Source organism: Oncorhynchus keta, chromosome 7, assembly GCF_023373465.1.
Source record: "Oncorhynchus keta strain PuntledgeMale-10-30-2019 chromosome 7, Oket_V2, whole genome shotgun sequence".
In the NCBI taxonomy this organism is placed as follows: Eukaryota; Metazoa; Chordata; class Actinopteri; order Salmoniformes; family Salmonidae; genus Oncorhynchus; species Oncorhynchus keta.
This window is the reverse complement of record NC_068427.1, coordinates 43,834,402-43,851,617: the sequence shown is the minus strand read 5'-3', so window position 1 is coordinate 43,851,617 and position 17,216 is coordinate 43,834,402. Positions and strand designations below refer to the sequence as shown.

General features: G+C 41.5%; 1 protein-coding gene across 1 annotated transcript in view; it reads right to left on the bottom strand.

The window, feature by feature from the left end:
- LOC118386437 (contactin-associated protein-like 5) overlaps positions 1 to 3,922 on the bottom strand; it is a 117,734-nt gene extending 113,812 nt beyond the window's left edge. Inside the window, exon 1 of the mRNA XM_052522951.1 lies at positions 3,627 to 3,922. Coding sequence (XP_052378911.1) covers positions 3,627 to 3,699 — 73 coding nt within the window. The 5' untranslated portion in view covers positions 3,700 to 3,922. The remainder of the gene's footprint in view (positions 1 to 3,626) is intronic.
- Positions 3,923 to 17,216: the final 13,294 nt, after the last annotated feature.

Here is a 17,216-nt window from a genome sequence, read left to right as displayed (position 1 = left end):
AGTATAACACCCTGTAATTATAAGATATTGTAAGTATAACCTACTGTAAGTATAAAACCCTGTAAGTATAACATCCTGCAATTATAAGATATTGTAAGTATAACCTACTGTAAGTGTAATACCCTGTAAGTGTAACCTACTGTAAGTATAACATACTTTAAGTATAACATACTGTAAGTATAACCTACTGTAAGTATAACATACTTTAAGTATAACCTACTGTAAGTATTACATACTTTAAGTATAACCTACTGTACGTATAACATCCTGTAAGAAGCACTGACCAAGACATGGACATGTTCATATCAGATCCATCAGTCTTTTAAGCATTCTGTGCTGAGTTGAGTTCATTCCTTTCCTTGAGTTTGAGGTTTCAAATTTGGGGAGAAGGATGGTGAGAATGACCCATAATGATCAGAGCACTGCCTGGGAGGAGGACCGTTCAACAGAAGCTTAACTTGATAAGACTGACCCTAACAGAGGAGAGCAGCAGGCCGGTCAAACTGAGGCACTAACACTGTAGTCAACCCCCCAGGATGCCTTCCAGCACCACGGAGAGCAACATCAACACAGTTACTGTCTGAAGGGAGACATTCAACTGCTGCTGATGATGTCTTCAATCCCAGCTAGCTAGTTTGTGCTGGCTTGCTGGCAACAACAGCAGCATGCCTCTAGTTAAGACTTGTAAAAGAAAGTGATGTTTATTTCGATGGACGAGGGAGAAAGTAATATTGGTCACCATCTGGATGTCACCGTGACATGCCAATTAGCTAGCGTAACAACAGGCCGCTGCAAAATAAATGTGATTGACCAGTACAACGGTGTTGTACCGAGGTGGTTGCCGACAAGTTGCTTCAAACCAGGCAGCTCTAGTCTGTCACGTGTCGCCGGCAGTAGCTAATGTGGCCAATTTGTTCCATCCCACTTGATTATATTTTGGATAGTAGGATAGCAGCCGAAGCGAGAAAAAAATGTGTAATGTTGGTACTCATCTCGGTGACACCGCGATACAGTCTACTGCTCAATGGGGAGAGATTCACCGTGATACAGTCTACTGCTCAATGGGGAGAGATTCACCATGATACAGTCTACTGCTCAATGGGGAGTTTCACTGTGATACAGTCTACTGCTCAATGGGGACACAACAACACAGGACAGTGTGCTTTGCTCCCCAGTAAGGAAAGAGAAGCAGCTAGATAGTGTAGTCAATATAAGGCCAGTAAGGAAAGGGAAGTAGCTAGATAGTGTAGTCAATATAAGGTCATTAAGGAAAGGGAAGTAGCTAGATAGTGTAGCCAATCTTAGGCCAAGGTGACAGCTGAAGCACATTTATTGTACTGATTCTCACCCAAAATGTACAACTATGGCATTAACGTCTACATTTTTGTTTAAAAAAATAGAAATTACAATTACTCCGATAAAAATGTAATGATTCTGAACACTCACAAGTTTCAAAATCTCTTTGAAGTTTGTACTTTTTAGCTACAAGCCTTAGCTAAATAGCTGGGAAGGGCTCATCAAGACGACTGACTGAACTAGCTAGCTGGGAAGGGCTCATCGGGACGACTTACTGAACTAGCTAGCTGGGAAGGACTTATCAGGATGACTTACTGAACTAGCTAGCTGGGAAGGGCTCATCGGGACGACTTACTGAACTAGCTAGCTGGGAAGGGCTTATCAGGACGACTTACTGAACTAGCTAGCTGGGAAGGGCTTATCAGGATGACTGACTGAACTAGCTAGCTGGGAAGGGCTCATCAGGACGACTTACTGAACTAGCTAGCTGGGAAGGACTTATCAGGACGACTGACTGAACTAGCTAGCTGGGAAGGGCTCATCAGGACGACTTACTGAACTAGCTAGCTGAGAAAGGCTCATCGGGACGACTTACTGAACTAGCTAGCTGGGAAAGGCTCATGAAGACGACTGACTGAACTAGCTAGCTGGGAAGGGCTCATCAAGACGACTGACTGAACTAGCTAGCTGGGAAAGGCTCATCGGGACGACTTACTGAACTAGCTAGCTGGGAAAGGCTCATGAAGACGACTGACTGAACTAGCTAGCTGGGAAGGGCTCATCAAGACGACTGATTGAACTAGCTAGCTGGGAAGGGCTCATCAAGACGACTGACTGAACTAGCTAGCCGATTTGGGCACTAGTCGTGTCCATATAGCTAAACAGGTGCCAGGCACTAACATTAGCAGCAAAGCCCAATACACAGCAGTATTTTCCTTAACCTTAAACAAGGTTATATTGCATTCAATAATGCCATTTAGACAACATCTCCCTGTTTGAAACAAGGTTTCAAAGAATTGCACAGAAACTGTAAAGGGATTTAGAACTCCAATGCTACCAAATCAATATCAGAAATTGATCCCTTATTTAATTGCATTTATTTATCAAGTCTGAAATAAGCTATGAATTATGAATTGATATTATTTCTACTGAATACTGAACCTTTTAAGTTGACAACTCTTTGGTGACATCTGTCATATTGTACAGCAGTATTTTCAACTCCAGTCCTCAAGTACCCCATCAGTACACCTTTTCTGCTGTAGCAAGGACTTGATGATGAAGTAGAATCAGGTGTGCTTGTTCGAGGCCACAACAAAAAGATGTGCTGTCGGGGTACTTGAGGAGGAAGATTGGAAAATACTGCTGTACAACATACTGTTTAGATGAGGCTCTTTCATGTTGCACTATATACTGTTTAGATGAGGTTCTGGCATACTGTACACTATACTGTTTAGATGAGGTTCTGGCATACTGTACATTATACTGTTTAGATGAGGTTCTGGCATACTGTACACTATACTGTTTAGATGAGGGAACATGTCATAATTTTCTTAGCTTTAAGAACATACAGTAGTGTTCAGAACTGTATCATTCCACTTCAAAATGATCAATTGTATCCTCTGTTCAAAGCTAATTCTGACCTCTAGTGACAGCGGAGACATTCTAACACCGATTGTAGCCTACATACAGTATTTGCGTTTGACAAGCATGGTATGCTGCATGTGCTTCTCTGGCAGCATAGCCGTCCTGTCGAATTGGGTTCACATTACAGGTAGTAGGTATAGCGCACATGTATTGTGCTCTAGTGCGCTCCCTAAAATAAACCGTAGCCTACAAAAAAAACAGATACATTGCTGCGTTTTCGCAAGGGCTTCACAAATCCAGAGGTAGAAAAGTGGTGTTGAAAACTTAAATTCAAATGTAGGCTCAGAGATCCGTTAATAGAGAACTATGTTCACTACCAATGTGAGAAAGATGGATCTATACGACACATGTCATGTCCATTTTAAAATGGCATGTTTCACAACATGTCTCCCAAGAACATGGAGTGTATGATATTCATTGATCTGAACAATCGATAAGTCGTCCACAAATGCACGAATAATCAGTTTAAATACACTGCAATTGTAGAGACAACGGAACGTTATGGAAAACCGCTCTGAAGCTTGTGTGACTGAGTAATCAGTCATACAGTATGTTGGGGGCGGACGTGGCATTATTGACATTTCTGCTGATTTAGAATTGCCAGAAAAACAACGACCATACAAACTTAGAAAACAGAACCAACTCTATTTTTACAATATATGTTGTAGTTTTGTCAAGTTACTTACAATGACTGGCCGCCAGCGCAGTACTGAGGACGCCGAGCACCGTGAGATTGAAGGCGATGGCCAGAGATGACATTTCCACCTTGCTCACCACAGATATCCAGGCTTCTGTATATCCTCAGTCTTTGAGTGAAAATAACTCCGATGGTGCCTCCGTGCAGTGTGGTATAATTCCAGATGCTTCGACTTTACCTCTTAACTACAGAACAATCAAGAGGCAGGTCTGCCAGCGCGCTCACAACATCCTTTCCTAGTGCGCTTACTCTGCTGCTGTTGCTGCCAATGCTCCGTCACATCGGTGCGTCTCTCTCTCTCTCTCTCTCTCTCTCTCTCTCTCTCTCTCTCTCTCTCTCTCTCTTTCCTTCTCTCTCTCGCTCGCTCTCTAACTCTCTCTCATAAAAGCCTTTTATCAATTTGAGTTTATGTTTGCACATTCTGCACGATTTAGCAATGGTATAGCAAGATTTACATATTTTGCATTAGTTATGACAGTTTTTGAAGGTTGCAAAATATTTCAGAGGGACTGGGGAGGAGTGAGGGAATGGGGAGAGAGAGAGACTGGGGAGGGGAGAGGGAGTGAGGAGGGGAAAGGGACTGCGGAGGGGAGAGGGACTGGAGAGGGGCTGGGAGGGGAGAGGGACTGGGGAGGGGGCAAGGGAGTGGGGAGGAAAGAGGGAGTGGGATTGGGGAGGGGACATGGGGGACTCTTCTTTACCAGAAACAACAATATCATGCACTCACTAGCAGTCAAAAGGTTCTTGGTGCTCCAAAGATACGGAATGGTATTCTGTGGGGTGGAATTACAGTACAATTCGAAATTAAGCAATTTTTTCACCACCAACAACATTTTCCCACAATGCACCATCATTTACAGTATGCTAGAGTAAGACATTTCAGAGTATTTTACTGTTGCTAATACCCCAAAATACTGTAAAAATAACAGTTTTCCTTTACAGTGAATATCAAGCTGCTAGCAGACCTGACTCAAATGAAAACTTCATACTTCAAAACTACGTCTACCAACTTGTTTGGCTTCATATTGCAGTTTCTCTCAAGATATTGTGCCAAAGGCTGTGTGTTTTAAATGTTCAGACTGCATAGACTACAGAGACGCTACAAAGAAACACAGGCATTTTTCATTTTTCTCTTCTCTCAGTTTATTTACTTCTACCCTCAGTGATTGCCCACAGGCCACCAAATTACCACAGCGGTGAATAACATCCTGTCTTGCAGTGATTACTGTCTCTATTATCGTATCTAGAAACAGATTTCCTTACACACACACACGCGCGCACACACACACACACACACACACACACACACACACACACACACACACACACACACACACACACACACACACACACACACACACACACACACACACACACACACACCCCTATACTGTAGATACACACTGTTCCCCTATGCTTCCATATTGCTGTAAATCCCTCCATACATCTATACGCAGTAATATCTTCTATTATCACAGTTTAGATTTTATTGGCCACCTTTTGGACGTAGAATGAGACAGTCCTCTCAAATGTATATATATAAAAAAAAATGTTTAAATGAGAAGTAGGCATTGGTACTGTATGAAGCTGAAAAAGGAAGGAAATTCACATGAGCACCACAATGCCTACTCCACCCATGCTCTACCAATGGCTTCTAGCATAAGGTTTTGTCCTACTACAGTAGCGATGTTGGTCTACTGTACTTCTAACAATGTGTTTGCACCTTCTCACTGCGTGGCAGTTTTTCCAAAGTTTGGTGTATTTAACTGGCAATAATAGCAGCCAAGGATGTTCACTAATGTATTTGTTTGTGCTCTGATTACACACAAGTGTCCAAGTCAGCAGTTTACACATATGAGAAACCTTCTGTAGCAAAATATAACTACTTAGCTAGCTACTTTCCTTTTGCTTCTCATCCAACTGGTGTTAGCTAGCTAAAGCTGCTAGCCTTCTACTAGCTAGCTGCTACTGTTGCACTCGAGCTGTTTAGATTTGGCTGAAAATATGTTAGCATGGTCAGAAATGCTACAAAAAGGTAGCACATCGTTTATTATCTGGCAGAAATGTGCACTTGAGAGTAATAAATTGTGAATTAAATAAAAAAACTGTTGCATCTACAAACTTGTTCAGTCCAAATTGATCTAATGGTCACCTTATGGACGCTGTAGCCTCGTTTTAATCCGACGTCTAGAATTTGGGAAAAACATTGTCTGATGACCCTACTGCTATGAGTTCTACACTAAAGTGATTACAGGGCCATATTTGACACCTTTCTCAGGCAAACAAACTACGGCCCCAGGTTCAACATCATTTTCACTTGACAAGTGCCCCATGAAAAATGTATACTTTATTTCAAGTCTCCAAGGTTGGAGCAAATTGAACATTTAACGAGACAGAGTAAAAAGTACTAAAATCGGCACGTGTTTGGTCCGTTCTAAAATACAATAGGCAGGCTTTAGTGTTAAATCAACTCTACTGATCTGAAAATGTTTTTCTCATTTCAAGGAGTTAATACGTAACTTTTATGTTTAGATTGATTTATTGATTTATTGAAAGGCTGATTAGTTGTGATTTGTTGGTTGACTAATCGATAGAGAAAACTAGGTTTGTTGTTGCAGTGGTGTGTAGAACTAATGACAGTGACTCATTTCACTATGCCCGCAATGGTTATTAGTGAATGACTGTTCAACTGCAATAGAAATTGAATGACCTAATACTGAATATAATAACATGGTACCCTGAGTACCAGCCACATAATCAGAGAGATGGCTATGGACGTGATTTCATTTGATCTTCACAATAGTCAAACATTAATAAACCCATTCGTCATTTGTGCTCTGCTCTGGTTGGAAGCAGAGGGTGTTGTTGGAAGTGTGGAGAGGATCCATCTGCTCTCTCTTGCTGATGTCGTTGCACCCACTGGAAACAGCCACCCCCACCTGTCCTCCACCGCTCCTTTCTAAGTCACTTTATCGCCTCGCTGCAGATAACTTGAGTCTGGTATAATCACTGCATAGCCAAGAGTAAGATATGTCCTACATGTGCTTGACATGTTAGTGTGGTATTATTTAAATAACAGATTGTGTTGTGTCAGGTTGTCCACTTAATAATAAAGGTGTGAGCTGTGAGATGCCCCAAAAAATGCCATGCATTGACAATTATTATAGTTTCATGTCAGTCCACAACATTGTATCATTTAGCAGCTTTCATTAGCAGCCTGTTTACAATGTTTGTGTCTAAATGCACCTCAATGCTACTCTTCCTTGGATTAGACCATAACGGATATTGGCCATCTAAGTGTTAACAGAGCAGGGTGCAGCATTAGGAACACAGTACATTAGCAAAGACTGCCATGTCCTTTGCATTCAAGGTGTTTTGTAGTACTGTTCAAACATGAGATGTTAAATTACAAAGATGATAGCTAGAAATGTTATATCTGCCATAAATCTAAGTCAAAGTTTCTAACTCAGGTGGAGAAAGTGCACTAAGTCACTAAGTCACTAAATTTGCTGCATTCACCAAGGGCAAGTGTGTTCGTTTACTTAGTTTGAAAATCTCATTTTACGGCGCTAGTCAATACAGAAGACAGTTGACCGTTAAACTTTGCTCAATAACCTTAAACGTCCCAGATGCGTGGTCTAGAGTGTTGCCAAGGTGTAATGTTAAACTGTACTAATGGACTCACTTGATGAAATCTGCAGATAATGAAAATGTGAGGAAAAGATCAAGAGAAAAATGCAGATGAAACAAAATAGAAACTGCTGAAATATTATTCCTGATCAATAATTGAGCATTTCATGGATGTTCTTCTTATTTCCAGAAGTACATTATCTACAATATTCTCCATAGTGTATTGTTTTACTGAGATAGTGATACTGGAATATACAGGAAATGCTAGCCTTAACATTTGAATTTCGGAGTAAAAATCATTGATTTATGGATGGATGGTCTCCCAAGGTACATACTGTGGCTAGTATCATGGTGGTGGTATGCGTTCAAATAAGAAATAGTGGAAATATCAGCAATAGTTTGGTGAACAATGGCACCAAGTACATTATTGTTGAAGGAAAGGATCAAGGAAGTAACAGACATCCTAGTGCTCTTAATTTCTCAGAAAAGGCAAAGTGGAACGACATTAGTTTCCAGGTTATCAGCCAAAATCACTTAGCGAGCCCATCTGTATCCTGGCCAGAGCATGTGAGCGGAGTTGCAGGGTTGGAAACTCTTCTCTCATGGCCTTTCTAACCGCTCCGCTAAAAACCACTCAGCACAGGAAAAAACTGCAGCTCCAAATTCGCTCCATTCATTAAAATCTCAATTTAACCAACACCCATCTATTTTTGTGACTAACTGGACGTACCATATGGTTTTTAAGTATTGACACCAAACCATATGAATTTGAATTAAAGTATTTGAATAAACACGAACATGTGACTGTAGGAAGCCCACATCAATTCAAGTTGGGGCGGCAGATAGCCTAGTGCGTTGGGCGTTGGGCTTGGAACCGAAAGGTTGCAAGATCGAATCCCTGAGCATGGCAGTTAACCCACTGTTCCTAGGCCGTCATTGAAAATAAGAATTTGTTCTTAACTGACATTCCTAGTTAGATTAAGATAAAAAAATAAATAGGTTACGTGTAATTTTAAACAGCATATAAACACTCTAAATAGGTCATTATTTCAAGGCCTAAAAAAAAAAACATTGTGTTTTGTGCGACACAATTGGCTAGTAGGGACATACAGTGCTCAACATTTCATTTAATTGCATGAAATGACATATTCATTCATATGTATCTATAAATTGTGACTTAATTGTGACTTAAATACAAATTAAACGAAAAATGACTTATTAGTGCCTCTGAATTAATTTTTAGAAACGCAAACTTGTCCAGTCTGTGGCTTCAGGCTCATGCGATTGTGCCTAGAGAGCAGGGCAGCAGTGGAGAATATCCTCTCCACACTTGCAGAGCCACTTGGGGATAATAAACACCTCTGTGGCCACTCTTGGCAGGCTGCGCAGAGATGCACAGTGGTTTTTTCTCATTTTTTTTTATAGGTGGGCCTAAAGGTTTTTAGGCTAAATAACCCAATCAAAACGGAAAGCGCCTTGAACGTGTTATGCCAGGCATATTGGGCCAAAATCGAATAGATAATAGAACGAAAATGAACTACTTTGCTAAAATGACACACTTAGCTAGCCACCCACCTCTTCCTTTTTGTTAGCAAGTTCACGTAGTAAATACACCATCATGCTTTCGGCATCCACATCTTTTCAGATTCCACAATGATTCTTTAGTTGCGGAAACTACATCACCACACTCCCTCTCTTGCTCTTGTTCCTCATCTTTGTAAATCACCTTGATTTAGCATCTGTGTGTTTTATCAGTTTCATTATTAAAATATTTATCAAACTCCATGACAGTAGCTAAAGAAAGGGGCTATAGCAGCACACAAGTAGACTACAAATGCGTGCTGGGCCGGGCATGCCCCGAGCTCCTGAAGTGAGTGCTACTGGAGCGAAATTGAAGCGGGAATGGGTGACACTCCAGCCTTTGGGAATCTCGTTCAGTCCTCCATTAAAATTGGGCACGCTCTGCTCCAGCTCGGCTCTGCTCACATACTCTGATCCTGGCTTTTCCTTTTAGAGGCAGGCAGGATCCTATAGCCTATCAGCAGGTGGGATCCTATAACCTGCAGTATAAGCAGGCAGGATCCTATAACCTCTCAGTATCATATAACCTATCAGCAGAAAGAGATAATTGAAATAGACATGTGCATTAAACCGCTATGTAGACTTGTGTAAAATCATTGGCATAATCTGGTGAACACCACCTGAAAATACATTTCATTCTGGGACTCATAGATCACCTAGAGATTCAACACCTCTCTATTTGTTGCATTCTCAGGTTCTCCTCTCCATCACATCACTCTTCTGTGAACACCCTCAGATGGAGGTACGGTGGAGAATTTAATTTGGGAAACAGAGACACCCTAAAGTTCCACTCATATGGATGATGGATGAGGCTGAGATCTCAGATGCAAAGAACTCTCACATTTAGGGTTGAATGATTCTGATGACGATGCCCTTGAGCATTTCTCAATTACCACAGGCCTCTCTATTGAAAAGCTCTAGCATTGGGAAAGTGCTTTTTAACGAATGCTGCCATAAGGAGCCAACAACACTCTGGCCACAGTGTTACTCATCTCTGTTTCTAAAATGCTCTATCAGTTGTCTGTGTTCCATTTGTTGTCATCTTTGTGTTCTGCTCCTTTGATCTCAATTACATTGTGGATGCATTGTGGCAACCACAGAACCGAAACAAATATTGAGGAGAGATCTGAGTCAGAGTTCTTCTAATGTCATATTAGCTGCCTGGCTGCAAAACTACGATACAATAACCCTTCATTTCTTGCAGTTAGATGTATTTGCAACGATATCAAGGCAATATGAGCTATCTGCTTTTGTATTACCTAGAGACGGGGGCAGATTTGTCATTTAATCATGGCTGCATTAGCCTTTTCATATTATCTCTTGTCCTCTCCCTCAGCTGAAGTAATAGTGTTACCAAGGCAATAACTGACAGGGTTCAAGGTGGGCGTGCGTTTCCATGCCGTTAGGTTTTGTCAAGCAAACCCTCCCAGCAACCCAGGCACAGAGCATAAAACTGGTAGGTGTCATCAGAGGAGAGTGAAGTTGGGAATGTCCTGACTTTAACGATGATGTCGTTACGCAGCCTGATCAATTTACAACTAAATGTTGTTTTTGTCGCTGTTCAAAAACAATATTAGGTTATCATATATATAGACTCTTAATTGCACTGATAGTGTACATGTATAAAACACGATTGACAGGATAACAAATAAAACACATTCCTCTAGTACACTGGTTTGTTGATGGTGGGAGGATGGAGCTGACAGATAGATGTTCTGTAGTCTACATATAACATATTCTACACATAACACATATAATATTCCACATATAACATATTCTACACATAACACATATAATATTCTACATATAACATATTCTACATATAACATATTCTACACATAACACATATCATGTTCTACATATAACATATTCTACATATAACATATTCTACATATAACATATTCTACATATAACATTCTACATATAACATATTCTACATATAACATATTCTACATATAACATTCTACATATAACATATTCTACATATAACATATTCTACATATAACATTCTACATATAACATATTCTACATATAACATATTCTACATATAACATATTCTACATATAACATTCTACATATAACATATTCTACGTATAACATATTCTACACATAACACATATCATATTCTACATATAACATATTCTACATATAACATATTCTACATATAACATTCTACATATAACATATTCTACATATAACACATATCATATTCTACATATAACATATTCTACATATAACATTCTACACATAACGTATTCTACATATACCATATACCATATTCTACTCATAACATATAACATATTTTACATATAAAATATTCTGCATATAACACATTCTACATTTAATATATTCTACATGTACCATGTAATATATTTTACATATAACATAGCATATTCTAAAAATAACACAATCTACATATAACATATTAAAAATAACATGTTCTACATTTGACAAATTTTACATAAAACATATTTAACGTAAACATAGTCTACATGTAACATATTCTATTTATAACATATTATACTTATAACACATAACATATTCTACATGTAACACATAACATATTCTACATATACAATATCCTACATTTAACATATTCCACATGTAACATATTCTACATATAACATTAAATATTCTACATACAACACATTCTACATATAAAGCATTCTACATATAACACATTCTACATATAACACATTCTACATATAACACATTCTACATATAACACATTCTACATATAACACATTCTACATATAACACATTATACATATAACAAACAACATATTTTATAAATACCATATCCCAGGGGCGTAACTTTGGTTTTAGTTCATTTTTTTATGTTGCAGATAGATAGTTGCTTCCAGTCAAAAGTTATAGAACACCTACTCATTCAAGGGTTTTTATAGATTATGTTCTACATTGTAGAAAACTAGTGAAGACATCAAAACTATGAAATAGCACATGTAGTCATGGAAAAACACATGGAATCATGTAGTAAAGTAGCCACCCTTTGACTTGATGACAACTTTGCACACTCTTGGCACTCTCTCAATCAACTTCACGAGGAATGCTTTTCCAACAGTCTTGAAGTAGTTCCCACATATGCTGAGAACTTGTTGGCTGCTTTTCCTTCACTTTGCGGTCTGACTCATCCCAAACCATTTCAATTTGGCTGAGGTCGGGGGATTGGTAAAATAGCCCTTACATAGCCTGGAGGTGTGTTTGGTCATTGTCCTGTTGAAAAACAAATTATAGTCCCACTAAGTCCAAACCAGATAGGATGGTGTGTCACTGCAGAATGCTGTGGTAGCCATGCTGGTTAAGTGTGCCTTGAATTCTAAATAAATCACAGACAGTGTCACCAGCAAAGCACCCCCATACAGTAACACCTCCTCCTCCATGCTTCATGATAGGAAATACACATGCGAGATCATCTGCTCATCCACACCACGTCTCACAAAGATGTGGAACCAAAATCTCCAATTTGGACTCCAGAACAAAAGACACATTTCCACCGGTCTAATGTCCATTGCTTGTGTTTCTTGGCCCAAGCAAGTCTCTTCTTCTTAATGGTGTCCTTTAGTAGTGGTTTCTTTACAGCAATTCGACCATGAAGGACTGATTTACACAGTTTCCTCTGAAGAGTAGATGTTGAGATGTGTCTGTTACTTGAACTCTGAGAAGCATTTATTTGGGTTGCAATTTCTGAGGCTGGTAACTCTAACGAACGTATCCTCTGCAGCAGAGATAACTCTGCGTCTTCCATTCCTGTGGTGGTCCTCTTGTAAGCCAGTTTCATCATAACGCTTGATGGTTTCTGCAACTGCACTTGAAGAAACTTTTAAAGTTCTTGAAATGTTCAATATTGACTGAACTTCTTGTTTTAAAGTAATGATGGACTGTCATTTCTCTTTGCTTATTTTTAGCTTTTCTTGACATAATATGGACATGGTCTTTTAGCGAATAGGGCTATCTTCTGTATACCCCCCCCTACCTTGTCACAACTCAACTGACTGGCTCAAACACATTAAGAAGGAAATAAATTCCACAAATGATCTTTTAAGATGCACATGTCTTAATTGAAATGGTTCTTGCTGATGTTGGCTGATGTTGGCTTAGATCTGTAGATGGTCTTTGTCCTTTCAACGTGGGGACTGCCAGTCCGGACGTCCTTGGAACAGAAAGTTACATTTTTGTCAAAGGGCTTATATAGGATTGGGAGAGAGGGCCGTGTTTCATAGTTTACAACCAATGTCTGTTCACATGGGCAGGGCCACTGAGTTGGCAGAGTTTACTCTATGACAAACCGTTCTCTCGTTAAATGACATTTAATCTTTTCACAAATAGTTTCATATTTAAACATTTAAATTGCACAACATTTCCATGTGAATCTGATAACTATAATGTGTAGACTTTCCAAGATACAGTGTATGTCATCCTATCATTAGTAATAATGCCTCAGATGAAAACTGATCTGGCATCATATTCTTTAAGTACCAATGCATATTTTCAGCTGGTTGGATTACCGAAATGTGGTTCCTTTCCCCACCCTTTTGATGTTATAAGACTCTCTCTACGTTAACAAAGGACTTTCCAAGAGTCACTCCGTAGAGTAGGGAGAGAGAAAGGGGGAAAGGTATTTATGGGGGTCATAAATGCCGCAAAAAAAAAGAGATGCTTGTTTTAGGTCCCAAGAAACAAAGATATCTTCTGTTGAATCTGACAATTCATCTTGATGGTTGTACAGTCATCTCAAATAAAACCATGGAGGACCTCAGCGTTACTCTGGACCCTAATCTCTGTTTTGACGAACATACCAAGACTGTTTTAAGGACAGCTTTTTTCCATCTACGTAACATTGCAAAAATCAGAAACTTTCTGCCCAAGAATGATGCAGAAAAATTCATCCATGCTTTTGTTACTTCTAGGTTAGACCACTGCAATGCTTTACTTCCCGGCAACCCTGATAAAGCACTAAATAAACTTCAGTTAGTGCTAAATATGGCTGCTAGAATCTTGACTGCAACCAAAAATGTCATCATATTACTCCAGTGCTAGCCTCCCTACACTGGCTTCCTGTTAAGGCAAGGTTTTACTGCTAACCTACAACGTATTACATGGGCTTGCTCCTACCTATCTTTCTGATTTGGTCGTACCGTACATATCTACATGTACGCTACGGTCACAAGACACAGGCCTCCTAATTGTCCCTAGAATTTCTAAGCAAACAGCTGGAGTCAGGGCTTTCCCCTATAGAGCTCAGTTTTTATGGAATGGTCTGCCTACCCATGTGAGAGACGCAAACTCGGTCTCAACCTTTAAGTCTTTACTGAAGACTCATCTCTTCAGTGGGTCATATGATTGAGTGTAGTCTGACCCAGGAGTGTGGAGGTGAACGGAAAGGCTCTGGAGCAACGAACCGCCCTTGCTGTCTCTGCCTGGCAGGTTCCCCTCTCTCCACTGGGATTCTCTGCCTCTAACCCTATTACAGGGGCTGAGTCGCTGGCTTACTGGTGCTCTTCCATGCCGTCTCTAGGAGTGATCTTCCTGTCTGGGTTGGCGCCCCTTGGGTTGTGCCGTGGCGGAGATCTTTGTGGGCTATACTCGGCCTTGTCTCAGGATGGTAAGTTGGTCCTTCCTGTTTGGCCCTGTCCGGGGGTATCATTGGATGGGGCCACAGTGTCTCTTGACCCTTCCTGTCTCAGCCTCCAGTATTTATGCTGCAGTAGTTTATGTGTCGGGGGGCTAGGGTCAGTTTGTTATATCTGGAGTACTTCTCCTGTCTTATCCGGTGTCCTGTGTGAATTTAAGTATGCTCTCTCTAATTCTCTCTTTCTCTCTTTCTTTCTCTTGGAGGATCTGAGCACTAGGACCATGCCTCAGGACTACCTGACATGGTGACTCCATGCTTCTACACCTGCATTGCTTGCTGTTTGGGGTTTTAGGCTGGGTTTCTGTACAGAACTTTGGGATATCAGCTGATGTAGGAAGGGATATATAAATACATTTGATTTGATTTTGATTTGGTCATAAACCTCCGCCCATCAGACAGATGTTACTATGGAATACTGAAGTATAATTACAAACATTGCATAAGTTTTTTATTTATTTAATTTTACCTTTATTTATCTAGGCAAGTCAGTTAAGAACAAAATCTGATTTTCAATGACGGCCTAGGAACAGCAGTTTAACTGCCTGTTCAGGGGCAGAAAGACAGATCTGTACCTTGTCAGCTCATGGGTTTGAACTTGCAACCTTCTGTCTTGTGACGGCCGGCCGCCCAACAACCTGCCCGCTTGACCCTATCCCCTCCTCTCTTCTCCAGACCATTTCCGGAGACCTTCTCCCTTACCTCACCCCGCTCATCAACTCATCCCTGACCGCTGGCTACGTCCCTCCCGTCTTCAAGAGAGCGAGAGTTGCACCCCTTCTGAAAAAACCTACACTCGATCCCTCCGATGTCAACAACTACAGACCAGTATCCCTTCTCTCTTTCTCTCCAAAACTCTTGAGCGTGCCGTCCTTGGCCAGCTCTACCGCTATCTCTCTCAGAATGACCTTCTTGATCCAAATCAGTCAGGTTTCAAGACTAGTCATTCAACTGAGACTGCTCTTCTCTGTATCACGGAGGCGCTCCGCACTGCTAAAGCTAACTCTCTCTCCTCTGCTCTCATCCTTCTAGACCTATCGGCTGCCTTCGATACTGTGAACCATCAGATCCTCCTCTCCACCCTCTCCGAGTTGGGCATCTCCGGCGCGGCCCACGCTTGGATTGCGTCCTACCTGACAGGTCGCTCCTACCAGGTGGCGTGGCGAGAATCTGTCTCCTCACCACGCGCTCTCACCACTGGTGTCCCCCAGGGCTCTGTTCTAGGCCCTCTCTTATTCTCGCTATACACCAAGTCACTTGGCTCTGTCATAACCTCACATGGTCTCTCCTATCATTGCTATGCAGACGACACACAATTAATCTTCTCCTTTCCCCCTTCTGATGACCAGGTGGCGAATCGCATTTCTGCATGTCTGGCAGACATATCAGTGTGGATGACGGATCACCACCTCAAGCTGAACCTCAGCAAGACGGAGCTCCTCTTCCTCCCGGGGAAGGACTGCCCGTTCCATGATCTCGCCATCACGGTTGACAACTCCATTGTGTCCTCCTCCCAGAGCGCTAAGAACCTTGGCGTGATCCTGGACAACACCCTGACGTTCTCAACTAACATCAAGGCGGTGTCCCGTTCCTGTAGGTTCATGCTCTACAACATCCGCAGAGTACGACCCTGCCTCACACAGGAAGCGGCGCAGGTCCTAATCCAGGCACTTGTCATCTCCCGTCTTGATTACTGCAACTCGCTGTTGGCTGGGCTCCCTGCCTGTGCCATTAAACCCCTACAACTCATCCAGAACGCCGCAGCCCGTCTGGTGTTCAACCTTCCCAAGTTCTCTCACGTCACCCCGCTCCTCCGCTCTCTCCACTGGCTTCCAGTTGAAGCTCGCATCCGCTACAAGACCATGGTGCTCGCCACGGAGCTGTGAGGGGAACGGCACCTCAGTACCTCCAGGCTCTGATCAGGCCCTACACCCAAACAAGGGCACTGCGTTCATCCACCTCTGGCCTGCTCGCCTCCCTACCACTGAGGAAGTACAGTTCCCGCTCAGCCCAGTCAAAACTGTTCGCTGCTCTGGCCCCCCAATGGTGGAACGAACTCCCTCACGACGCCAGGACAGCGGAGTCAATCACCACCTTCCGGAGACACCTGAAACCCCACCTCTTCAAGGAATACCTAGGATAGGGTAAGTAAGGGTAAGTAATCCTTCTCACCCCCCCCCCCCAACAAGATTTAGATGCAAGTGGCTGTTCCACTGGTTGTCATAGGTGTTTGCACCAATTTGTAAGTCGCTCTGGATAAGAGCGTCTGCTAAATGACTTAAATGTAAATGTAAATGTTACTAGACCAACTAGGCTACCCTGCCGCCCAAGTGCAAAGGCTTGTAATGACAATTACATGAAGTTGATGCAAAGAGTCAATATTTGCAGTGTTGACCCTTCTTTTTCAAGACCATGTGCAATCCGCCCTGGCATGGCTACCCTGCCGCCCAAGTGCAAAGGCTTTTAAGACAATTACATGAAGTTAATGCAAAGAGTCAATAGTTTTTTTCAATTAACTTCTGGGCCACATCCTGACTGATGGCAGCCCATTCTTGCATAATCAATACTTGGAGTTTGTCAGAATTTGTGGGTTTTTGTTTGTCCACCAGCCTCTTGAGGATTGACCACAAGTTCTCAATGGGATAAAGGTCTGGGGAGTTTCCTGGCCATGGACCCAAAATATCTATGTTTTGTTCCCTGATCCACTTACTTATCACT